Source organism: Barbatula barbatula, assembly GCF_947034865.1.
Source record: "Barbatula barbatula genome assembly, chromosome: 2".
In the NCBI taxonomy this organism is placed as follows: Eukaryota; Metazoa; Chordata; class Actinopteri; order Cypriniformes; family Nemacheilidae; genus Barbatula; species Barbatula barbatula.
In genome coordinates this window covers 17,925,794-17,953,785 of record NC_136767.1, presented here as the reverse complement: position 1 = coordinate 17,953,785, position 27,992 = coordinate 17,925,794, and the positions used below count along the sequence as shown (strand labels likewise).

General features: G+C 37.4%; 1 protein-coding gene across 3 annotated transcripts in view; it reads right to left on the bottom strand.

The window, feature by feature from the left end:
• The window catches only part of garnl3 (GTPase activating Rap/RanGAP domain like 3), a 49,998-nt gene extending 24,597 nt beyond the window's left edge, over window positions 1-25,401 (bottom strand). For 2 of the 3 annotated variants that reach the window (XM_079449876.1, XM_079449877.1), the window contains exons 1-2: window positions 24,855-25,401; window positions 11,221-11,290 (exon numbers count right to left, since the gene is read on the bottom strand). In XM_079449876.1, the coding sequence (XP_079306002.1) occupies window positions 11,221-11,290; window positions 24,855-24,955 (171 nt within the window). In that variant the 5' untranslated portion in view covers window positions 24,956-25,401. Of the gene's footprint in view, window positions 1-11,220; window positions 11,291-14,137; window positions 14,411-24,854 lie in introns of those variants that run through there. The other variant, XM_079449878.1, reaches the window with a different exon arrangement.
• Window positions 25,402-27,992: the final 2,591 nt, after the last annotated feature.

Sequence of the window (27,992 nt, the reverse complement as noted above, 5' to 3'; positions counted from 1 at the left end):
AGACGGATAAGAGACGGATAAGAGATGGAGAGAGAGTCATTTGTATTGTGACTAGGGATTTAAAGCAGATCAATTCAGAGTGCGCATTCTCATGCCTCAAACAATAAGTGAGTGAGAGAAGAGAGAGAGAGAGAGAGGAATAAAAGAGAAAAGGATATAAGGGGGGGTCAAAAATGGAGAAAGCAAAGCATGTGAAACTGAAAGAGAAACAAAAGGAAACATTTCCATAATCTAAACCAGCCTACACTGTGGAACAGCGCTTTGAATTAATTGTGTAAAACAGAACAGTTTCATTGTAAAAGGAGACCATTGCACAAAATTACCATAAGAATAACACAAGAGCCGTTTCATTTTATGGAAGAAGAGGAAGAAAATGAATCATTGCAACAAAGTTTTGCATTACTACGGTAATTAAAAAACCCACATCCTAAACTAAATTCCAAGTAAAATGCCAATTCGTGAGATATACCTCTTTGCGACAACACAGACACCTGCATAAATTCACACACAGAGCTTTAGATAAATGCCAGAGGAGCTGCCTCAAGTGCCCTTTTGGTGAGCGGTGGACCTTTACTGGAAAGCTCAAAGGGCAGCATTGTAGGAGTGACATCAAAAGTGACATTTTATATGTTCCTGTGGGTGGGTGTCTGTGTAGGCAAACAAATCTAATTTAATATAATAAAATATAATGAAACTTCAAACAATGAGGTCATTTTAGGTGGTTCACAATTGTAAAAAAAGGCTAATAACAAGACTGGCTCATATATTTTGTCTGTTAGAGAAAGATGCATCCATCTCACTGTTCTTTCTCCTTGACATTATGACCATATACAGGAAATCCACACTCCTGAATTGGTCACATTACAATGCAAAAAGAAGTTGAGATGGATGGAAACTGACACCCACACATACTGCGGACAGAAGTAAACTTATAAATAATATTTACTTGATTCACTTTACCCACAAAACACACGCACATACAGAACGGAGTACCATTGTAAATAACGACACACTTCCTGTATCCCTTAAAAGGTCTTGTAAAAGTGACCCACCCAAGGCCAGACTTACCATTGGGCTTGACTGGGCTCCAGCCCAGGGGCCCCGCCCTCCAGGGGGCCTCACCTACTCTATTTTATTATTTGTTTAGTTTTTTGCCAGTCATATTTTCCATTTCAACTTTTTTCAGTGCATGCCGTGCAGGGGCCGCAATCAGAAACATTTCCGGTGACACAGTGGACGATTTGTTCAATCACGCCATGAGAACAGCAAAAAACAGCTTGACTTTAGCGGAGCTAACACATACTGTGCACCACATAACCCTTGGCAGTAGCACCCAGCACAACTCCCACTGACAGGTGCACCTTACTTAGGCTCTAAGACGATTGAATACCACATTCTGCTACGGGGACATTTTTACATCAACTGCAAGATTCGAGAGCGGACTTTTATGCGTTACTTTACTGTTACTGTCAGACATGCTTACATAAACAAAACTGAGAGAAACACGTTAAAGGCGCAAAATCGCAGTAATGGACAAAAAACATACATCTGCCTTAATAAGCCTTTATCAGCTTATTAAACATAATCGGAGTAAAACAAGTTTTACTTACGCCATTTATGAGCTTTCCCCGATAAAAGAAATCGTTTTATGCATTTACATGACTTGTTATCAGCTTATTAAGCATGATCGGAGTAAGACAAGTATTGCTGCTCAAATGGCAATATATATTATATTAACCAGTTGGTTTTTAATATTTTTACATGCTTATCATGCGATTTTAACTATAACTTTAGCGAGACTATTATCTTACGTGTATATTATCTTACGCTCCACAATGTTTATTGTACATAGTCTAAAACACAACAGTAATTAAACAAAGACCCACGTGGGGGTAACATAACAAAACATGACATGACATGGGTACAATAACAAGACAGGACTAAAACTACCTATACTTAAACAAGACTAAAATAAACTATAAACATGGACATCAAAACTACACTAGACTGAACTCACCACACAACCACAATGAACCAGCACAAGACAGAAGACACAAGGGCATTAAATAAGGGACCAAATCAAGAGGGGAACAGGTGTAGGGCATGAATCAATAATGAGGTAAAGAGAGGATGGGAACAGAGATGAGACCGGAGAGAGTGTATGGAAGGCCAAAAGGGCCATAAATACCTCTCTCCACACAAAACATGAGATTCTGTCATGATCCTGCCACTAAACCAAGAGAAACATGACATGATGCAGCAGATTCCTGACACTGTATAATTATGTCCAAAAACTATATTAGTCCCCTTGATATTGTTCTGTTGATTATTAATATTGATTGGATTTGACATTTAAGTATGTTTGAAACTTCCTACACGCTATAAACGCACCACTTGTAGCTACCACTGTACCACAAGCATTATAAACATGTAAACCAATGAACAAGTGTCACTGTTAGTCATTAAAGACAAAAAACATTTACTAATGCTAACAAACACATGATTTTAATTAGTACAGGGGCCTAGAAAACAACTCAAGTCCGGCACTGGACCCACCCACGACATTGGATGCAGTGTGAGTGAGTCACACATTTGATAGAGCAGCAAGCAGCATGTTTCACTGAGCCCAACATGCTAATTTTACACACCGCAGTCTCTGTGCAGCCAACCCTCCCTCTGCTCAGCATATGTGTGTGGGGTGGCCCTGGCTTATTACAACACAAAGGCGTTGGGGCTTAATCAGAATGAAATTATTATAATAAGAGCAATGGATCGAAGATGCAGCATGCTGTGTTACAGTATGTATCATCATGCAGCATTACTTAAAACCGCCAAAAGGAAGCCCTGACAACTTTTACATATGAGAGTACATATCTACAAAAAATATATAATTCAAAAGCTATAGTCATGTTTTAAAAATTGCATTCCTTCAGTATTATTCTCTTTTCACACTTCTTTACAACCTCTTACGATAACAATATGGCTTGCATAGGTGATATAGGTTGAATGGATTACGGCAGTAGGTATGTTTAAATGGAACAGCACATATGCAGCATATAATGGATGATGATGATACTAAGAGGCCTTTTGAGTCACAGAAGTCAGGAAAGATGATGAGATGGTGGACCACTTAGAAAGTGATCAAGGTATTCCAGAAGTATTATAAGGAGTCTTTACTCATTAGACTTTACGTTTACAGGACCAAACAAAGAGTTGTGTGCTTTTATGTGGTGCTTGTGATGAGGAAGATTGGGTTCAGGTGTGACATGGTGGGAAAAACAGACAGGGGAACAGGCGGAGGTAGTAATACTTGTGGATTATATTGTGATTTAATTTTAAATGATTTACATAAAGTTGTTTTACAGTGATTTTATTTCCTTTTTATCTCTTTTAAAAATAATTTCAAAACAAAATTTTGGTACAGTTTTTTATTTTATTTAGGGCTGTCAAGCGATTAATCCAGAAAAAAGTTTGTGTTTTCATAATATATGTCCGTGTACTGTGCATATTTATTTATTTATAAATAATTCAAAGCGAAATTTAACTATCTGAATGAATCAGATTGAATGGCAAATGAATATTGACGACTCATGAGTCAGAACCGAGTCAAAAGAATGAGTCATTTCCAAAATCCTACACACGAGGAGAACATATGAGACACACATCTTTTGCTAAAATACATTTCTAACCGATGAATTGTGTTTGGGAATTTTTAGGTTGTTTCGATCTACCTCTAGAAATTGCTTGTTTGCATCTGAACAGTAGTTCACATTAGGCGATCATACGCTTAGAAGAGATCATGGAGCACTGGGAAAGCTTTTAACTCAAACACAACACACGGACACACATTACATTCTTATGCACTATAGACACACTTTGCACTAAGAGGTCATAAAAGCACCAACAGGAGCACAAGAGCTAATGCACTAACAGCAGAAAACTGAAATCTATGGATAGTCAGCCAACCAAGCATATAGAAATTACACCTTTAACAGAGCATCTCACAGGCATTTAATTCTCAGATTGCAGCTCATGAAGAATTTGTAGAAAACTCTTCCTATGGAACATTATTATTCAGGAGCTGTGTGTGTTAGTTTTAGTCATTTGTTTGCATGACTGTACCTTGTGTATGTTGAAGGTGGTCAATTGTCGTATTTTCCTTATATGTTAATAACACTATTATGCAAAACACACAAGTGTGGGTGTGAATGTAAAATACTGCAACCATTTGGCATGATTACTGCATTAAAATCAATTAAAAGTATAATGTATTCAATTTACACACACGCACGCACAAAATAGGACTAAAATAATGGACATAATAAATAAAAAAAGAATAATAAAAACAAAGAATGGTTAGAAAGAGCAGTCAATACGATATAAAGGAAGAAAGGAAACAAAAGGTAGTATAGATTAAGCATTTAAAATCCAATAGGGATCAATGGAAGGCAGCATTAAATATGTTAACGTTGCTGTCTGGAACTTTTTCAACATACCTAGTTTGGAATTCTAGTAGTCATATTCCTATGCAACATTTACTAAAAGTACTAATACTTGGGGTCATCACAAAATAAAATTAATTTCATCATCATTTACCTCATGTAGCGCATGTCATTCTAAACCTATATGTAGAATTCTAGTACTGCACAGCACAGTGATGAATTAAGATGAATGCAGATGCCTCCCTCTCCCCTCGCCCGATCTCTCTCTCTCCCAGCAAACAATAGCCGTCATTTCACCATCCCGGTTAACTATAGACGAAATATAGTCCAGCTGGTGGTGCAACAGTGTGTCATTTATTCTGACTTCTTTACAATGTTAAATGTGCTGTCTTCTCATGCTTAATATGGTCAACTTGTCAAAAAACTAGTTGGACGTATTACGTAGTATTTCTGGGCTCAATATACTCCCCCAGTGTTCGTACAGGTTTGATAAAGTTTTTTTCGAACATGAAAAATTGTTATGTAACAACATTTCTTAGTCCCTTATTGGACAAAACTCCTGGAAAAGCATCAACCATGGAGAGCAGGAGAAGGAGCATGCCACAAGTCACCTTCACTTATGTGCAGGAGAGAGAGAGCACTATGTTCGCGGAGTTCAGCTGTGTTGTTTGTTCGCTGCATTTGGGTGATTTATGTTATATAAACGTGGAAATAACGTTGGATTTGGAGATCGTTTGAAACTGATAGATGGAGCGGCGGTCACAGCACTAAAATATTCTCGACATGAAACTGTCTCTTAAAAAAAGTGATCAAACTAAAGACTGCAGATATTTGAAGAGTGCAATACTATTCTGTAAGTACTTAAGATTAACATGAGAAGAGAGTTATGGCCGCTTTAATAACCCACTTCTAGTTACATGTCGTTTTTGCCAAAATAACTTGTGTGATATTCCATCATATGCCAGATGTCTATATTTAAAATAAGCTAATTGTGCAAATTGTGAATTGCCGCTTATAAGTTAATTGTCGATTTTGGCCAGTCAGCACAGAAATTGTTGATATATCACATCATGTTCAATATGTAAGTAATATCAGCAAGATCAAGTGTCATTTCATTACATGGTCGATCTGTAGTCACGATTTAGCTCTGCTTTTTGTCCACTGGCGAAATCGAGGCAATTTATAGTCTGATTTAAACGCTTTGGCTGTAGCCCTGATTCAGACCAGCGATTAGCAAAAAAGTGTTAAAATAGTTTTTTAAGACATTTACATTTTGTCATTTAGAAGACACTTTCATCCAAAGCGACAAAGAGTTCAGGGTGCAATAAGCGATATGTCATCCAGGAGCATACAATAGGTGCTAATACAAAGTTACTAGTTTCAACAAAAGCAAGACCACTACCTGTTGAGAGGGGTTAGTGTACATAAAAAAGTATTCACAGAAGAGATGGGTTTCAAGTAGTTTTTTGAAGGTTGTGAGAAATGTGGCTGAACGGACCGATTTAGGAAGAATGTTCCACCAGGAAGGAGTTGTGAAGGAGAATGAGCGAGAAAGCGATTTAGTGCCCTTATGAGAAGGTATTACAAGACGCCGCTCGTTTGCTGAATGCAGGGTTCTTGATGGGGTGTAGTGAAAAAAAGTGTGTGAAAGTGCAGATCCAGTGATAGTCCTGTAGGCAACCATCAGTGACTTGAATCTGATACAGGCTTCAACCGGTAGCCAGTGGAGAGAGATAAAAGGTGTGTCACCTTTTGGGCTGTTGGAAGACGAGGCGTGCTGCTGCGTTTTGAACCAGCTGGAGTGGTTTGATAGCCTTTGCAGGAAGACCAGCAAGGAGAGCATTGCATTGGTCCAACCTTGAGATTACCAGGGCCTGGACAAGGAGTTGTGCCGCATGCTTAGTGAGATAGGGTCTAACCTTTCTAATGTTGAACAAGGCATATTGGCATGATCGAGTTGTCTTTGCAATGTGACCAATGAAGGCATCATTATGACATTATCAAATGCAAGTAAACATTTAAAACATTTGAATTATACATTATTTATATTATATTTGCTGTCACATTACATTCATACATATTCTATAAAATAATTTTTCTGTCATTTTAACAAATTCAATAAAATGCATATACAATTCTTGATCGCTAGATGGCAACTGTAGCCCTTCTGACGCTGCGTCCAAAATCGCCTGCTTCCATACTATATAGTAATAGAAAATTAGTATGAGTCAGAAATAGTATGTCCGAAAACCTCAGTATGCAAACAGTAGGCGAGAAATACCTCCATGGTCTACTACTTCCTCCAAGATTCGTGAGTGTTGATCGGATGGACACTTATCTATCCCATGATGCCACAGGAGCTGAGCAATTGTCAAATTTCAAAAGTAAATCAAATAAATATAATGGAAAATTTAAAGGCGGACGTCCGTTTTTAATTTAAGTGCTAATAAATTAATTTCTTGTGACGAAATTATGTTTTTATCAATGCTCACATTTAGGTTATTGTTAATACATAATAGGTCAAAGAGCATACAGGTCTCATGTCCATAAAACATGGCGGATGGAGTACGTCCGAAATGTATTCATACTACTCTCACTCATACTATATAGAACGTACTGTTTTAACGATAGTTAGGTACTTATTCAAATTCAGTATGAGACTTCTGGCAGCCTTGAAAGTTAGTAGGATCACTGTTGCCAGATCTCGCAATAATGCATCTTTTGAAATGGGAGAGAGCATTTCTTGTTGGAGAGCATCGGACAAACAGCAAACGTGCTGCTGTTGTAGTTTTGTAAGGCCTATCTGTGTTTTCGTTTTGCTATTTGTTCATTATTTATCTACAATATTTTTTATCATGTGTGTAGGAACCCTAATATTTTTTGCAACTAATTTATCATTAAAGGTCCGGTCAGTAATATCTAGAGCCAAGGTTGCCAATGCAAATTGCAACCAACCGCTCACTTCACGCCTCTCCTCCCTTTCGAAACACTCGACATGAGGAATTACACGCAAGGGGACCAATGGTGTATGTAGATAGATAAAGCTCATTCTACGGTAATAAAAACATAACACTTCATTCTGTAAGCTCTTTAAACACATCTGAAGGCATAGCTTTGTATACTATGTTTTTTTTTATGTTTCATCCCAAAAATGTACTTGTTTGTACTTGTACTTGAAAGTTGATTTCAAAATCAAAATTGTGTTGTTTTTTACTCACCCACATGACGTTCAACATGTTTTAAGACCTCCATGTGTCTTAGGAACACGCTTAAAGTGCAAATGAGTCAAAGTGCTCTTGTGAACGCGCACCGTAGACTGACAAGAATATATCGATCCTTATTTTGTTTTGTTATTCACACATAATGTATTCTCGTTGCTTAAAATTTTGTAATTGAGCCACTATGAGTGGAGGGACCAATTTAACAATGTCTTTAGTACTTTTTTTGGACCTTGACAACAACTATAAACATGATGTCTATGAGGAGGCCTGGAAGCCTCAGATGTCCCCTAAAATCTTTATTTGCATTGCGAAGTCGCCGGGAGCTCTTAGAACACGTTCATGTGGGTGAGTAAAGAATAACACAATTTTGATTTTGAGATCAACTTTTCCTTTAAAATAAGTAAACCAACCAAAGGGTTAACCTTTTTGTTTGCTATTTATATGTTTTAGATTTATTATTTTAAAAAAGGTTGAATTTTATTTTGTCATTCTTTGTATTTTTCTGCTATCTTACATTGTTGTTGGTATTTTTATCATTATCATAATCAATAATATTGAACTGTTTTGTATTTATAACTTTTTATTCAGTCTTTGTCATGTTTTTATTTTTGTATTTGAGTTGTTAATGTTCTTTTTCTTAATAAAAGCTTTTGTTTTGATGAATAAAAATAATTATTTAGCCATTGTTCTAATAATTATTTAGCCATTGTTTTGTTTTCTATTAGATGTACAGTATATTAGTCGTTTATTAGCTGTCTTATTGATGACTGGTTTATTCTTAGGTAATGGTTAGACGTCTATTAGATTTTCACTGGCAGCCCAAATTGAGTCTTGTTTTAGCCTAGACCCATATTCACTGTCTATTAGACATATACAAGTAGTCGTTCAATAGCTGTCTAATTGATGACTAGTCTATTCTTGGTCTATAGTTAGACATCTATTAGATTTTCTCTGACAGCCCAAACTTTGCCTTGTTTTAGCCTAGACGTCAGGGCTGTGTTTGGATGGCTATTAGATGTCTTTTAGCAGCGGATTTGCTTGTTGGGCTCTCTCAGACATACTGTACACTAGTAGCGAACCATGACATTTAAACTTGGGCCCTCTGACACCAACACCAACCTTAATCATTTATTATTTACTATTGCTTGGTCATTGTTAAATTCCACAGCTAGACCTCTATGTCACAGCTGAAAGAAAATGAAGCGCAGACAGATCAGTGCCATGTATGGCATCACGGTATTATGAGAGCAGACATATATGATCTAGAATTTATTTTTATAAAAAATAATGTAAAGTTTTTAAATATGACTGTTTGCTCTTGCTATACACAAACACATGCTCTATTACAAGCATACTTATTCCCATCTGCTGAGAATGATAATGCGGGTGGTTTTGTGGCATGGTTCTATCTGACACTAGGTCACCCCACAATCCTCCTGCACATTTCAGACAGGAAGTAGCATCTAGTGTTTTTTTGACACTTCCTCCACGGTCAAACTATCTGGGATAGACAGACACCACTGAAAGAACCACGCCCACATACAAACACAATGCTAGAATTTTATAGTCTAATCTAATAAACACTGCATATAGGAATTTATAGTGTGTCTGATATTTGACCTGTGTTTTGACTTGCATAACCTTTTATGTTTTGCTTATAGTCAATGTTTTCTTGTAAAGCTGCTTTGTAACAATGAAAATTGTAAAAAGCGCTATATAAATAAAGCTGACTTGACTTGACAATGTACTGCTGCACATGTTTGACCACGGGTAAAAAAAACTTGAAATTATATCAGAAATTTATTACCCAATGAACCATTTGCAAAGGTCATACTTGGTTGAGAAGTTAAAGTCAATAATAAGAATTTAATTTAGTCTTAAGACTAAATGAATGTGTGAGCTGGCTTAACTGAAAATGACTTGCCCTGACAAATCTTAAAATATGTCAGTGCCATTGTTTTATCTCAGTATGCACACCAGTAATGGGTTTTCTTTTCTAAGGAATTTTTATAAAAGCGACTTACATATTCTAATTTAACATATTTAGGCATAGTCCTCTACCCTGATTTACTCTAAGCCTAGTCTGTAAACCGAGCCTAAGAGTTTTGACTTCAAAGTGAGTATAATAAAGGTACCTTAGGAATACAAAGATTCACAAAGGCTTGTAAATCTGCAGAAGACAAGTGGGTTGGAAGAAAAAATTGATGGACTACCTTTTTGAAATATTTGATCATATACTGTATACAAACATGCAGAGAGGGTCCAAATAGTTGAAGGGATAGTTCATCCAAAAATGAAATTCTGTCATGAATTACTTAGTTGTTTCAAACCAGTATGCATTTATTTGTTTGGTTGAACACAGATTTAGATATTTGGATGCTTGTAACCAAACAGTTCTTGGACTGACTACCATAGTAGGAAAAATGACAGTGGTCAAAAGTGCCCCAGTGCTGTTTGCTGTCCTACATTCTTCAAAATATGCACAAGAACTGTTTGGTTATAAGCATTCTTCCAAAATATCTTTCTCTGTATTCATCAGAACAAAGAAATGTATACAGAATTATACAGGAACAACTCGAAGGTGAGTAAATTATGACAGAAAGCAAAAATTTGGGTGAACTGTCACTTTAACGCATTACAGACTGTTTGAAAAAACAAAGGAGTTGTGAGGTTTAGTCACTTTTTAATACTTTTCATCGGTAACTTATTTGCAACGCCCACAAACAGGCGTAAAGCAAGGCCAATCGTAAAAATTTATGAAAACATTCTAAAAATTCCGACCTACAGCAACTATTTAAAATTCCACAGGTGCAAGTCTCATTTATTACAACAGACCTTATACCACAAACATATCATCAGTATTCAAACAGCAACACTCTTTGACTGCCTTTACAGGAATGCATAAATAGGCTCTTGATGACACAATATCTCATAGTCTGATGCAACTGTAGTACTATGCTAAAAATGCTGCTTTATTGTGAAAATGGCAACATGGCATAATGAGGGTGCATAACGGCAAAAGTCAGGATGGAGCTGACAGGGGCCTAACCTTACCCCACATGTAGCCTTATAGGTGCATTTCTGAGAAATTCTATTGATATTTGAAATCGACACCCAAACAAACATATGTCTCCTGAAAACAAACAAACCTGTCTTCATTACTCTCTCCTTCCCCATCATGAGCAGATTCCCATTTCATTGCTGCTGAGAGTGTTGTTTAGATCGGTTCAATTGTCCAATTGTCAGTCACATTCTTTTTATCAAATCAGACATCTATATCTATCAAATATTCAAACTGTCCAATTGTTTGTTTGAGTGTTTATTTCCATTTTCACCAGCATATCAGAAATCACATACTCCATCTTTATGATCATCACGCCTAGCTCCGCCCTATCTTCACCTGAAACTGTTGTCATGTATGTCTCTGCACTTCTAAAGGTAGATGCTATTGTTTGAGAAAGTAAAGATTATGGATTCGTACGAAAGGGTATTGAAGGAAATCAAATGGAGAAGAAGGACAGAAGAAAATAAGAAAAAGAAGAAAATACAGTCCTCACCAGTTCAACTGATCCATAGTGTTTCCGGCTGAACTCTCCTCTCCTGCATCCAAGATCCTCTGAAGCTGAGCTGCAACACAGAGTATATAACCATTCAGACCAATTTTTCAAAGGTTACACATAATAATGAATGTGTTGCAAATCTGTTCTGCAGAAAAAAAACAGTGCAGAGCTTCTCACATCTTAAAGGTGCTTTGTATAAGGTATTAGGATCTATTGACAGAAATGCAATTTAATGTACATAACTATGTCTTAAGAGGTGTACAAAGAACTTACATAAAGAAGTGTTATGTTTTTATTATCTTAGAATTTCTATCTTCATACACCGCGGGTCCCCTTACATGATATTCTCCATGTTGTTTCTACATTAGCCCTAAACAGACTAACTGATCTAAAGAGCATTTTTCGCAAATATGTTAACTCCTTCGGCAAAGAAGTGGAAACGCAACAACATGTTTGTGCTTGGAAAGGGATGGGTGGAGTGAGGCAGTGACCTATTTGTTGCAATTTTCAACCTCACCACTAGATACTGCTAAAATCTTCACATTGCTCCTTTAATGACATGCAAAATGTGCTTTAAACACTATTAAATATAAATGTGTATACAAGTAATTCAGCATGCACATAAATTAGAACTAAACAGCATTTTCACTTAAAAATCCTTTTAAATTAGAAGATTTGTTTTTAATCTCTGTGTTGGCCTTGATGCCATATTTATGGTAGTATGCTTATAAAAACAAAACAGACTTTTATCAACATAAGGTTTAAACCATGTGCTAAACCTTACAAACATTTGGAGGAACACTGGAGGAAATGTTTCTGTTAAATTCAGAATAACAACCCTGAAGAAAACCTGAAGACATTAAAACCTCTCACGCCCCAAATGATGCGGTTTTGTTTCATTGATACAATACGTCAACAGTGGAACTTTAAATCTTGATTGTTCATCATGGTTATAAAAAAGAATAAGAATAAATTCAAAGATGTCATTCATGTTGTTGGTATAGTAACAGCATGTTTACAGCAGTATGACACAAGCCAATTTAAATGGAGAAGTTTTCTTGAAATAGAATATAATGACGACAGCAGTGGTGCTCCCGCAGATGACTGTGTTTGTAATTATGATAGTAATGACAGCTCCAGCATGACTTAAAGGGATAGTTCATCCAAAAATGAAAAATCTGTCCTCATTTACTCACCCTCAGGTTGTTTCAAACCCCTATACATTTATTTGTTCCAATGAACGGAGACAAATATATATTTGCAGAATATTAGCAATTTTCAGTTATATGGACATCATCCACTACTATGGTAGGATAATTTTTTTCTGTTGAACACATAATGAGATATTTTGAACGATTTAGGAAAACTACCATTTAATTTCAATGATGCCCCGGATCTGAAAATTACTAACCTATCTTTCTCTGTGTTCATTGGAGCAAAGCAATTTATACAGGTATACAATTAAATAAGGGTGAGTAAATGATGACAGAATTAAAATTTTTGGGTGAACTATCCCTGTAATTATTTTCAGGATTATTTACTAGTGATATTGCAAAACCAAATATCAAGCATGTTATGAAACAGCTATAATGATTTAGCGATAATGATCTTTCTAGAAATCAGGTTTACAATTATGTCAAGGTTCATTCTTTAGACATTTGTTATATGGTACGTTCTGATAAATGACCCGCAAAGAAGCTAAAGCTGCTGGATCTCGATAAAGAATACTGCACTCATTAAGAATAAACCTTCCCTTAAATAGACCAAACTTTGTCATTTTGCCAAAGCAACAGCATTATTAACATAGATAAATAAACCATCACTCTAACAAGAGATCCATAAATTCCCTTTGAGGATAGGCGTGTGAAAAAAGTTATAACAGATGGTATCGGTGATGACACATTCAAATATGGTATAAGAAAAGTGAGAGATTCAACAAAACACTTGACTATTTTACATGAAAGATTTAAACGGCTGATTTGTACACTTTTTTGGACCTAACAGAACTACTCACTGCCTTTGTGCTTAATAGGAATGAATGTTAGCAAATCCAAAGGAATTCACTTAACATTTATGCATTGGTCATTGTAACACTACGCAATGCTCTATCAACTGAAACTGCAGATGTGCAAACGCAATATCTTTCTAACTACCTGCATTAGTATCAACAGGTTGACATGTCATCGTGTGGAAGCGTCATTATCTTGAGCGACCAAAGCCTCTCGGATGCTCTGCGGTGTTCAGGAAAACCACCTGCTTCACTGTCAGATTTCCCACATTATAATCGCCACCTCATACACTGCCTGAAAACAAACCCTAAATCAATATTTAGGTCATCCTCCCTTCTGTCAAAGAAAACCCTTGTATTTACGATGACAGCAGCCGCTGTAAAGTGGCGCGCACTGTCCAGTCTACCGTGAACCGAGAGGAATTAACATGAATAATTGACCGAGTTTCCGTTTGTTCCGCATACTATAGTAGTTACATCATACAACAGAGTGGGAAAGTATACAACGTCGCGTGTCTTAGCCGGATAAAACATTATAGCGACTATAGTAAACATAAAACAAATACATTGTATCTATTCAACAAAGCTTCTGTAATGTGGCGTTGAAGCAATATGATATCACACTCTTAAAGCTTTACACACAATCTATACAAAATACGTTGAAGGATTAATGCTTTATTTTCCATGTGTTTATTGATCCCTCTTGGCAGGGTGCAGCTTGTTGCACATTTTCAAAGAGACGCGACGAATCCCCAGTTATTAAATTACTGCAATGACTGGAGCATTTGTATTCACAGCACATCACCTGATTTAAAACATCTAAATGTAAATATGCGTGCATAATATACGTCAACGGTAACTATACGTGCTCTGCAATATAATGTATATCTCACTGTGTGGATTTACCGTTGGTTGAAATTCAACAGTTTGTTGGTTGCGAAGTCTGCACCACTCATGGCCCCATGCGATGTTACAGGATTCTCACCCGCAGTCCAAGTTTACCTCGCTCTTATTCTCGTCTTTCACACAGCTAGAGGATTAATAGCCATCATTGTCCCTAAAGATGCGCATGCCGCTGCATAGCTTCATTGCCTTTAATGCGCGTGTGCCTGTCCCTTTCTCAATTCACCTGATGGACGCAGTGGACACACCTCGAGCGTAACTGAACATTTAAGAAACAGATTCTTGTAGACTGGAGTCCCCCTCACGGCCGCGCGCTGCTCGTGACAGCGAAAGCTTGTTAACCGCATATGCTCCCCCCCCCTCTCTCTCTCTCTCTCTCTTTCTCTCTCTCTCTCTCTCTCGGTGTGTGTGTGTGCGTCTAACCAATTTCTGTGGAATACTTCTTTTTAATTTCATTTGGTGCAAAGCGAATAAGAAAAGGGATAAAGAATGTGATTTAAAGGTCTGCATTCACTGAGGTCAATCCTAAGCATTTTTAAGTAGCAAAATGTCCTTCCATATCTGTTAGCTTCACTGTCAACATCATTTTTGAGGCATTTACACAGCTATCTGTGAGCACTGAACGCTACCTAACACTGAACTCTATCCAAGAGGCCTACACCATGCTGTTGAACCAGACAGCTCCTCATTCAAACAGTATAACCACATTTATTTCCATTGGGTTGTATTGCAAAAAGCACACATGTTTGTGTGTGCAGTACGTTTCTACACGCATGTTTTAACATCTGTTTGTTTTCACGGACATCGCAATTCAAACTAAGGAACATCCTTTCTCCTGTGTGTGGCTCTTCCAGACATTGTTTTTTGCCCTTCTGATCGCATAACCTTCACTCTTCTTTACACTGCCCCGGGTCTAGACATAATCCTTCTCTCTAGTACAGAAGTGAGAGGCATGATGAGGTCATTTTGCAGACAATAAGCTTTTCTTCTCTCGCTGTCTGATGATGTCACACACTCAGGCACATCTGCATGGCTGCTGTGTTCGCTATCATCCTTCACCTGCACACCACCAGTAACTCTTTAAATGCTAGAGAGTTTGAGAGAGAAAAGTCGAGATTACGAGACGCCTGAGTATATTAAGGAATATGTGAATCCTGGGATTTGTGGTTGGGTAAAATGTTTATTTCCTGCTGTTTATTGCTCAACGTCTGAATTAGCTGAACACAACATTATCGATAAACAACAAAGGCATGCAGGCACAAATTCAAACACAAAAGTAATACGAGCAGCATGTCTTTAGTCCCTCCCAGATGACATCACAAAGAGTAATGGAATGATACTCCATAGGTAATAGCCCCCTTAGCTATGAATACGAAACCTAGCGTAGTCCGTGTAAAGAGAAAATTAAACTATTTACAACTGGAAATGTACATATAAAGTCAAGCCATGCATGTGGTGTTTGTTTGCTTGAGGTTTTGTTTCAGGTGTGTGTGTGTGTGTGTGTGTGCACAAGCTTTTTGTGTGTGTGTGTAACCTAAACTCCTTTGTCTCGAGGCTTGTGGGTTTTATGGCATCTAATGAAATGTGCGGTTGAGCACCTCATTGTCAATGTAAGAGTTCAAATTACAGATGAAGTAATGACATACAGCTCCACATACACACACTTAACAAAATAACGCAAGCAAACACTGAAGTGTAAAAATTAACTGTTACAAACAATCACCTCTTTAAACTAAGGCAGCCCATGCAAATCAAAACGCGGATGCCTGCAAACAATAGACGGCTACATTTTAACCATATAAGAAATGTAAAACTATAGGCACTTAACAGTAAACATACAGCTTTTTAGTTTTTACCTCATTCTATGCATTTTATCACGCTGTGTAATTTTATATTTTATTCAATTTTTGAAGTACTTTTGTAATACGCTCAAATCCGTAAAATTACAGAAGACTAAATAATTTACAGAAGAAAACATGGCTATATAATTTAGATTTTTTTACGGGAATAATTTTAGTCTATTTTTGAAATACAGCCCAAACCAACAAATTACAAAGATTGCAAATTTACAAGAAAAACTGATAAAACCATGTTATTTTACAGAATATTTGTTTACAGAAACTGTATATTTTTACACTATGTTTTTTACAGTGCAGAAACACAATCTGATGTTAAAGGTGAAATGTTTAGTTTTAGTTCATCAACTAAACTGCATAAAAGACACATCTAAATACTTTCCTCGTCTGTCATCTTTTCTTTTCTCTCCGTTTTGGCCTTCCGTCCACGCCAAGACAGTGTTTGTTTTTTAGAAACGCCCTTCAAAGTGGATATATTTAAAAGTGGTGTTTTTGCGTTGTAGTGTGGACTATTAAAACTGAGGCTTTTGAAAACTAAACAAAATATTTATCGTGAGGTGACAGTTTTTGTCTCCTTGCAGTTTGATAGCAGTAATGTCAGTTTGTGCATTCAGATTGCTGCGACATTTCAAAGAGGCGGAAAGTAAATAAATGCCTGACAGAATTGTTGAAGCGTCTTACATTTTACTCATGTGCAGTACATGGATGGAAGCTTTTTTCGATTTTTCAGTTTTGTTGTGCATCTTTTGGAAAGCAGCTGAAAGTGCTAATGCGGATGAAGCGCATTTTTTAAATGGAAATTTTGACCTTTTTAATGTATCCGGATTAGTGTAGATGTAGTAAGAGTATGTAGCATGTTAATTACTCATGATCGTCTGTTATTCAATATTATGAGTAAATTACATTCCTTACCTTTAAGGTTAATAACTTGCAAGTACAGGTTTAAAAAAGCTTATTTCTCTGAAATGATTAACATTTCATTTTGCTGTCAGGCTGTCATATGTAACACTTTAATTCATGTGGTTGATTAAATAAATGTTGATTACATGTCAAATAAAATAAATATATATAAATAGTTAAATTCTATAACTCATTTTAATATTATATTTGACATTATTAGTGCTTGCTAGTGTAAAAAAGATACAATAATATACACTTGCATAAATCGTAATGTTTGTATGTTTGATCCAGTTTGGAATGAACATAATCAGATTTTTTCTGAGAGGGACACAAGTAAAGACCTCTATTCAATAAATATTTCGTCCACACAAATTGCTCAACCAAATATTTACTGTAAACATAATCCTATTTAGAACCTAACACATTTAACTATTTGAATTAACGTGTGAAAAGTATGAGAATTGCTGTGATTAAAAATGTCATCGACTGACAGCCCTAATCTGCATACAAAATTAAATGTGTGCTTGTAGTTGCATATACAGACAGATAAACTGTTAACATCATACAAATGTATATCTTTGTTAATAAGACAAGGACAAGACATTAAAGACACTTTAGAAAAAATGCATTATTTTAAATCAGCATCTGATTTAAGATAGCTTCTGTATATATATATTTTATCCAATTAAATCTTACCTTCTGGTGCTTTGATGATTTAAGCAGATCATGAGTGACTTTCTGCCTCAGTGACCTCGTGGGGGTTACATAAAAAATCTCAAAATGTCAAAGCTGGAGTCCTCACAAAGGTTAAAAAATGCCGATCCTCTTTCCAAAGGTAAAAGCATTATTAAAGTCCTTGATGCCCTTCAACCGAAACCACTTCATTTGTTTTGGTAAATCAGCGATGACCATCAGCATCAGAGTCCCTCTAAAAATCTGCTATTTGAATGAGTATTTGTCTTGTTTACTCAACTGTGTGCCTGCGTACCTGGGAACCAAATATGTTCGGTTGGAAAAGCCTGTAATGCCACACCACTGACCCTCTGTTCTCTCTCACATACACACCTTTAGGAAGCAAAGATCGAGGGGGCCTAAAATCACATGAACATATTGTGTGTTTGCTTGCCAAGGAACAGACTTAAGCACAGCAAGATCTTTCCCCACATAGATCAGCCTTGATGTAAAACACCCTCGCTGACATCGTACTAAACATACAGTACATAGCGTTTTACAATATCAAGACAGATAGATCAATAGATATTCTACACAAAACTTGTTTTATCAGGTTTGTAATCGAAGAAGATAAGAAAGACCACATTTGACTAGATAGGACAGCAACCTTTTCGCTTTCATACTGAAGCACAAAGGATTTGACGAATCACCACCCCGACACTAACATGCACACATATATGCATGCACACACATAGGTTAAATCCTTTGATTATGATAAAGAGTGAGGTCATTCCTCATGTGTGCATCTGACAGGGTGACATTTTCAAAGCCCAGACTGCGAACCGCTGGTATTTTAGAACAGATCAGACTAGTGACAGAGGTTAGGGCTAAACTTCCCTTTGGGAATATTTTTTACCAAAGCAAATCTTAATAAATCTGAGCACGATGACTGAAAACAGCCAAAATCAATCTCGTATAATTTATCAAATATCTTTATTACACGGCTATGTTGAATACTTAATTCTGATTGGTCAGTTGCAGAATTGCAACGTCTGTAATTTCTCTGATAACAATCGCTAAAACTGATAATGCACAACTATTTAACATATATGAGATTATATAAAAAAAATATTACATCAAATTGGTTCAGTTGGTTGTTATAAACCTCTTCAGGGTGTATTATTAGACCTCTCTGCTTCACATCAGGGTTTATTGTGCCATAACAACCACATGGAGGTGCATTATCCTTACATGACATAACAATTGCTGTATTTTAAATTTGTGTAGGCCTACCTGTGCAAATGTACTGGCTCAAGTTTCCAGCCACCATTTACTATATAGCCTAAAAGGCTAGTTCATCCAAAAGAGAATATTCTGTCATCATTTACTCACCCTCTTATTATTTCAAATCTATATTACTTTTTTTTCATTTTGCAGAACAAAAAAGAAGATATTTTTCAGAATGCCGGTAAACAGACAGTGACGGTACCCATTCATTGTATGGATGGTACCCATTGTATTGTATGAACATAATACAAACATAAGTAAATGGATATCATGGCTGTTCGGTTTTAAAACATGCTTCGAAATAGCTCCTTTGGTGTTCTGCAGAAGAAAAAAAGTAATGTATTCGAGATAACGGAGTTAAGAAAATAAACAAAAATCATTTTAAGACAGGGTAAAGCCCTTTTTTAAATTGCAGTAGTTAGATTGTGTCTTAAGGTTCTGTGTCAATTTGTTATGTAAAAATGCTTTTTGGTGAGGCTTAGTTTTGTATTCCCCACAGTATATATGTAACGAAGACCAGCGAGAGAGTGCTATGCCCTAGAACCTCACTCCCCGACCAATGAAGGTACTCTAGCGACACACGCTTGTGACTGGGGTCTTTAGCCTCCTCGTCAGAGCGCCCGTCTCCCATCTGGATTGATGCTGGTTTGAGGGCCGCACAGAGCGGGGCGAGTAGGACCAGTAACAGTGGTGCCGTGACCCAGATGGGAGTGAGAGGGGAGAATGTAACGGAGGCCAGCCAGAGACTACTGTTGGAGTAAACCTTGCTCCCCACACCAACAGATGTGCTCTAGCCACAAACACTGGAGGCTTTGATTGACTGTGATTGAAGGGAAAGCTCTTATAGATCTGTGACTCCCTGTCTGAAAGAGCGATCGATAAACTTGTGGCTAATAACTGTATTTGGTGATACAGTTAATTTGTCTGTTGTTTTGTAGACTATTTTTTCCCAGTTTTTTATGTGAATTACTGTATATATTAGCAGCTTTATTAGCTGTTGGGGTGGTTGCCATTTTCCAAAAAAAATTAATTTATTGTCTTTTTAAAAATCTCTACGTAAGGAATTTAGTTGAGTCGACTGATGTGTTCGGTGAGTTATTTGCTCGTCCCTGAAATGTTGCTATAAAGATTCTACTCGTTTTCGTTTACCTTGCAGCCTTATTCAAGATGGGGGATAGTTCACCCAAAAACGAAAATCCTGCCACCATATTCTCAGCCTCAAGTTAAGTTCAACACAAAATTGACTACCATAGTAGTGTCCCAGAACTGTTTGGGCATAAACATTCTCCTAAATATCTTTTCTGTGTGTATTCAGCAGAACAACAAAATCTACACAGGTTTGGAACAAATTATGACAGAATTTTCATTTTTGGGTTAACTATGCCTTTAAAAATTATTTTAGTTTTATTCCTTGTTGTGTCTACATCAGGGTACACAAAAGTATAAGTCAACAGACAGTACAAAGAGTCAAGTCTATTGCAGTTCAATAACTGATTCAGCATTTGTATATAAACCCTTAATTTCACAAGCTGAAACACCAGTGTGTTTCAAATATTACACCACTCTGTCCTCTACTGGTAACTAGTGTCTATTGCAGAACCAAAGACCTACATTGGTAGACCACTATCAACAAACATCCTTTGATTTACATTTACAAAGATGTTGTCTTTTAAATTAAGGGCAAATGTTTACAGAAAAAAAACAGATCCAAAAACGGCAATATCTGAGAAAGATTTTAATGCGTATAAGAATTGTATACAGAATATTGCAACAAAGAATCTACAATAATAATCAATACTCAATAATTACTACCAATTGCACAAATTGTTTTGTGGGATGAATGTGATGTTTTCATTTTCAACTGAAGATAATGAAACACAGCAATTTTTAATTTTTATGATCAAGCTTTATGTTTGTTTTTAATATTACAGTTACTTAATAAACCATATAAAACAACTATTTATCCGCATACAAACATGCATACATACTGCATAACTACCAGCCTTACACTGTGTCTACACCGGACCCGGAGCGATGACACTTGGCTTGTTCTAATGGAATTTTAAAATTAAAAGGGATTCTAATGCATTCTACTGTCTTTTGTCTCGTCCGGTGTAGACACCATGTTCCATTATTGCTTTATTCCCTGACCACCAGATGGGGCCAGCTGTAAAACTATAAAGCCTATTGGATCAGCATAGTTTTTCAGGAAAAAGAGCAAGAGTAAAGTACATGAATCGACCTACTAGGGTTTTTATACAAATGACAAAAGACCAATATGCACATAATGTATGGGTCTTCTATAAAATATATTTGCGTTTATTCAGATACTGTACATACAGTATACACCTCCATTCTGCTAAATACAAAAGAAGATATTTGGAAGAATGTTAGCATTACCGCAGTTTACAATGGTAGTTAATGATGCCCCAGAAATTGCTAACATTCATTAAAATATCTTTATTTGTGTTCAACAGAACAAAGGAAGACTTGTACAACTTGACTGTGAGTAAATGGTGACCGAAGTTTTCATTTTTGGATGAACAATCCCTTTAACTTCAAATGAACAGCATAACCCTTGACCCAGTGGCCACATTTCTCACGTTGTATCCCTTATTTGATCAAACAGGACGTAACCTTTTGAAAAAAACTTTATATAAACCAATGCAAAGTTCACTCTCTATCATAACACAAAATCCAGGCGCCCCAGGGCACCATATTTACACTACACACACCCAGCGAGAATGCCCTTGAGGCGGAGAGCAAACCGCTCGTATTTTAAACAGTGCTCCGACCAAACTCCAAAATGCTCCATCCATCTTACGCTGGGCACGTTCCAGAGCTGCTATAACAGGAAGAAAGCCTTTTCGAGTGACTCTTCCTGAAGCGAAAAACGTTAATGTGTAGGTATGCATCTTTAAACCTTAAATGGAAGCAGATGTGTGCGGAATGAAAGTTTACATAGGACTGTAATCAGAGCGGGACTCTTTTTATTCCTCTGCCTGATTTCCTTCTATTTTCCTCGGCAAATGGAGAGGTTGTGCTAGCGTCAAACGGGCCACACAGCTGGGAGTGATTAGTGTTAGCTGTAGTGCTAGTATTATCAGACTGGTATGGCAGTCGGCTGCCCAGAGTACAAAAAAAGTGTGTGAGAGAGAGAGAGAGAGAGAGAGAGAGAGAGAGAGAGAGAGAGAGAGAGAGAGAGAGAGAGCGAGAGAGAGAGAGAGAGAGAGCGAGAGAGAGATGGCTATTTCTGAAAAGAGCCGGAACAATTTAAACTGTTCATTACTCCCTCTAATGATCTCTTAGCAGGCACTCTCCAAAAGGATTCAGCTGAGATTAATAAAATAGAATAGTTTCATACTCAGGTTACTGGATGACCCCACAGCAAGAGGTCACAGTTTGTGTTTAGCTGCTTGCATTCACACTCTGTCATGCACATTTTCTGTACTCCTAATGTGTTATCTCCACCCAAACACATTTTAAACTCTCTCATTATCTCTATCAATTATTATTGTGCAGGATATAAACTGTTGCTATGGTAATGAGGTCTTAACCTCAGAAGGAAACTTAAAGGTATAGTTCACCCAAAAATGAAAATTCTGTCATCAACCGAACAACAGTGGTACCCACTGACTTGCATGGGTTTTGTGTTCATACAATAGAAGTTAATGGGTACCGCTGTTGTTCGCTTAACAAAGGTTCTTCAAAACATCTTCTTTTGTGTTCTGCAGAACAAAACAAGTCATAAAGGTTGAAAAAACAAGAGGGAAATGATGATAGAATTTTTATTTTGGGGTGAACTGTGCCTTTCAGACGAAAATTTTAAACAGCAGCAATCTGTTTACCTCACGAGTCCCTGTGTTTTTGTTACCGTGTCGAGTTTCCATGTTGGGATTGTCTTTAACATCTAAGACATCTAAGTGACATCACTTTGAACTAGTGCCAGTTTTTCTCTCTCCTGTTTCCTTCCAGCTGCTTTTACAGAGATCCTAGTATTTTCCAGGAGAAGGTGGGCAGTCCACCATTAGTGCTGCTCTTTCGTGGCAGCGATACAAATGGGCCAGGTAATGTGAAACCAACCGTCGAATCCACAAGAAAGGCATCTGTACTGTAGCTGCTTGTGGAAAGAAAGAAATGGCTATAAAAGGCTTTTAGTTTCTATTACCACATTAATTACTGTAGCTTTTGTTATTGTATTATTTCAGTTCTCTAATGTGGTGTTTGGTTAAATCATAAATATAGTGAATCTTGTTTAAGTAGTAAATAGTGGTGAGAAAACATGTCTGGAGGAAGATATTGGAATTAACTAGTAGTTGCCAACATTGATTTGCAGTTTATTACATTGGATATGGTTTTCTTTTTCTTTTTGGAGGAGTAGAATACAAAACAAAATAAACAACAGACTTCTGTAAATTTTGAATGATGTTGAGAAATAAAGTCCCATTAGAGGTGTTTATTCCTAAGAGGAGGCAACATGGATGGTACATGAAAGTAAAAAGACCTTGAAACCGAAGAAAAGAAAGAAAGAAGGGGTTTGTAACTAAAGAATAGACTTTTGTATAAATAGAATAAAAACGAGAGAATGCCCCACACCAGACGTATCAGCAAAACATTAGATAAAACAGCAACATGTAGTCAACAGTCTACACCAGTTTCACTGCACACATTGAAATCACATCAGACAAACATGTGTTTGTGTGTATGGGTTTGTGTGTGGCCCTTTGAAAGTACTGAATGGTTATTTTATAATTCCCTGCCACTTGAGACAAAAATGTTTTCATCTCTTTGCCAGCACATGATTAGGGATTTTCATCAAAAACATTGCCTGAGCATAACATGTCTGTCTGCTGGAGTCATTTGTAGCTTATCTGGGAATCAGGTACTTTGTGGGTTATTCATCATGGGAAAGGATTTGTGTTACTTTAGGTACATTTCATGGCTTGAACTAACCTTGTCAGCACATGCAATATCACTGATCAAGTGCAAAGTACGTACTGTTATATAAACCTTTTTGTTTTTAAAAGACGTAATTCAGACATGCAGAGTTTTCAATGTCACATTAATTCCCCAAATACACTTTTAAAAACACATCAGATAAACATCCCTATGACATACAGCATATAACTCATAAATCATCGTGAACGTGTTATACAATTCATTAATGCAATGCACATTAAATGCAAAACGAAAACTAGTATTGTATTTTTCTCAGCGTGACTGTACACAGTCTCCACCATAAAGGTCCCAAGGCAGGCGATAGGCCATGGAGGGGTGTGACCTGCGCATCCCTCTCTCTCTTTCTCTCTCCCACAATGTGCTTGACACACAGACACACTCTCGCTCATTGCTTCTTGCGTGTGTTTGTGTGAATGACATCGACGTGGTACCACTAATGAGGAACCTTTGCTAAGCTTTGGTAACCCTGCTTTCATAACCTGAACATAAAGAGACCACATACTATAGAAACCCCTGAAAATTAGACTACTCGTGTGTTGTAGATATAAGAACAACGGGTCGATACGTGTGCGAGATGCTGCAAACCCGTTTCTTCACTGTGTTTCTTTGAAAAAAGTGCTGCGCATCCATAAGCCTTTTAATAAACTAGCATTAAAGATACAGCGCTCTGAGTGCATCTCCTTCTCATATGGAATACCAGGAGCACCCTCTGGACTGATCCAGGGGAATCCCGATGGTTGAGTGGGTTAGTGCCGTTAGGAGGCTGATGGCTTGGACTTAATGGACCATGACGAGCGTTTGCGCTCTCACAAACCACAATCCCTCCGAAATATGCCCATCGACAGCCTTAAGACCCATATGCCGCTGGTCCACATCAAATCCTTTTCAGGCTCATCCAAAAACAATCAGAGTAAAATGCCCCGAAATCTTAGAAGCATGCACACTGCTGTCATAATTTGCAACCCGACCATCCGGTAACCGGATGATGCGGTGTTCTCCAAATGCCCACTCCTCACATAAAACCCATTCCCCTCATTTCAACTCACCTCGTTATTTCGAAACTGCAGCCTTTCCTGAGTAAAAGGGCTCTTTTCCGCATGATCCCTGCGTTCTCTCGCCCCAAGTACATGTTAATATCCGAATTCATTGTGGTTGATAGCAGGGCGCACTTAAATCACCGGGTCCTGACTGCACGGGTAGACAGACTGAAGCAGCGCCACCGCTGACGACGATGATGCGGCTCTGGACCGCGTTTGGCGAATGGAGAAACGGGAGAGAGCGCACAAAGAGAGAGAATGGGAATATGAGATCAACAGCGGGTCCTCCTACACGGGAAACGAAAAGTGGGCCTGCACACACTTTCTGGGGCTAAAGACAAAAATGATTTAAGTTGATAAAACGTGCACAATGCTGGGGAAACACTTCTCTAACTCCATCCACACCGGCTGCTTTGGATTGAAAGTGCAACGACACGCCAAAAATAGTCGATATAATCTCTGGCTCGATCCCCCCGTTCTCAGTTCTTATGGGACGTGTGTATCGGATCTGTAACGATCAGTAATACACCACTCCAGCCGGAGAGTCTGCGCGGTCCTAATGTCTACCCAGAAGAATGGAAGAAAATGCTTTTTATAGGGCGGCGACTAATGAACGAACCTCATGCACCGACATTTTTCTATATGAGAACATCTTTGAGAAGACGCTGTTATCTGTTCCTTTACTCATCTATGACAGACATAGTTACCGGAAAAGTACATCCAAACATGAATAAAAATGTATATTTGACGCTCATGTCACTCCAAACCTGTATGACTTCCTTTCAGTGCATGAACACAAAATATATTTTGAAACATTACCATTATGGAGAACCTTTCTCAAAATATATTGTTTGTGTTCCACAGAAGAAAAAGTCATATGCATGTTTTGGATGAACTGTCCAAGTACAATAAAAACTGCACTGAAACGATTATGACATGTCCTCAGTTTTGTCTATTTTAGTTGTGTCGAATCAGATATACACAACATAGTTCTTAACATCACAATGGAAAGGACAAAACTCCCTAAGATGTTTAGATGAAGAGGGAGAAAAACCTTGAGAGAAGCCAGATGGGGGAGCCCAACCTCTTCTGGCACAACAAAGTACAAGAAATACCACACTGCCAAATAGTTACATAACGTGATACTAGTAAACGTAAATGTTCTTTGAATTAATCATTGATATGAACTAACTGTATTGTTGCAACCAGATATAAAGAGACAGGATAGATTCTACCCCTCTCTTTGCAAAAATATGCCAGTGTGAAAATTTGTTTGTTGGTAAGCTACATATGATGAGATGGTATTGTAACTCGAATTTTTCTAGTGCTATTTAAAAGGAATTGATCCATTTTGACCATGCACGTAATTTATCTGAAATTGTTACACATGCATTCTACGAGGGTTACTGGAAGAATTGTCGGAGCATGACTCATTTTTGCTTATGGGCAACAAGACTCATTTTCAAAGTTTAGATGATTTAGCTAGTATAAAAGCACTTGAATGCCTTAGCTGTTTTGTAATGATTACAGTCATGTCAACAAAGCTTGACTGGTTTTGACTCACACTGGACATGGATATAGACAGATAAACAGAAACAGTGAGGCCAGCTGTGATCCACTTGACGTAGTGGTCACAGTACAGTAATGAAAGGCATTTGAACAAATAGAAAGGACAGAAACACATGCAAAAGAACAGGACGACAGTAACACCCAACAAACTCTATAATACTATGTATATTTTTTTGATAAAGAGAGAAATATGGTGTCCACTTTTGCCATGTATGGACTGTCCAGATGGTAATACTGTGTACATTTCCTTAACTGAAGGAGAATGTGTGGAGGAGAATGTGCATCTGTGTGTAGGCCTTGGCTGGGTAACGGCATGTTGATTTCTCTGTTTCTCAACATCAACAGGACTCCTTCATGTGTGCGTTGTGTGCTATAATGGCAGAGAAGAGATAATGTTATTATTTTGTGAGGTAATATCATTATGGTTCTTTTTCTCAAAAATGATAATGTTTATTTATCTAGAATCACAATGACATTAGTGCATACTGATAAATTTTGGCTTCGCATGCTGTTTTCTGCTTCCAATCAGTGGTATTCTTCTATAAGGGGCTGTCTAAATAGCACAAAGAGATGGGGGGTTGCTAGCAAACAAAAAGAATCACCATTCATGTATTTGACAGAGGGTTGCCCTGGATACGTCACGTCTTATCAGCTGATAATAAATGTGACAGTATTCATGAACATTTTGGGTTACATCTTGATTAGCTGTAATGGGACCACCAGAACACAGACGATGAAATAACGGAGAGAATAGACCTAAATAAAAACATTCCATTCTTTAAGCAGAACAAATGTCTGTAAATAATTGTTTTAACCAATTCTGAATTAAAATGAGACGTAAAGGCTTGTGTTGTCTGTGAATTGCTTTGATAATTACAAAAAAATGTTTTAAGCATTGCTGAATGAGTCATGTATTTCCAGCTGGAATGTGGAATTGTGCTAAGCTCTCTGTATGCAACTATACAAGAAATGTCCAAGTGTTAAAAACCTCACACACACTCTTACATCCGCACACACACACACTTAAATGCACATTCCAAATTTAAATATCCACTGGCATGGGGTGCGCATCTTTTGATGTTCTACCCAGGATGCATTTTTTGCTCAGTCTTAAGTTTAATCCTTGAACCATAACACACACTCATGCATGTACGCGCACACACACAGGGAACACTGTGTCCCTGGGGCATCTGGAGGAAAGATGAGAGCTACTAAGAGATTAATTAGACTCACTTCAATAAGTAATTTAGATTTGCGCACATACTCTCATTCCCTTTTTTCTCTCTCCCACTCTCCTCTTCACCTCCTACCCACTCCTGGCAATACCATTTACATTAGTTTCATCTTACCAGAACTTTCCTGTCTGTTATGCGTCCACCCCTTCCTTCACATCTAAAATGATCACTTTAAGCATGTCGCCATGGCAACCATGTACACATTTACCATCATTGACCCATGCAGCTGGTCAGTGTAAGCAAACAAGTTTATTGTGTGAACATTGCTGGAGGGGCATAAATGAACGTTAATGAAACAGTCACTTGAAAATTAGAATATGTTTAATAAATTATTTCAGTGGAG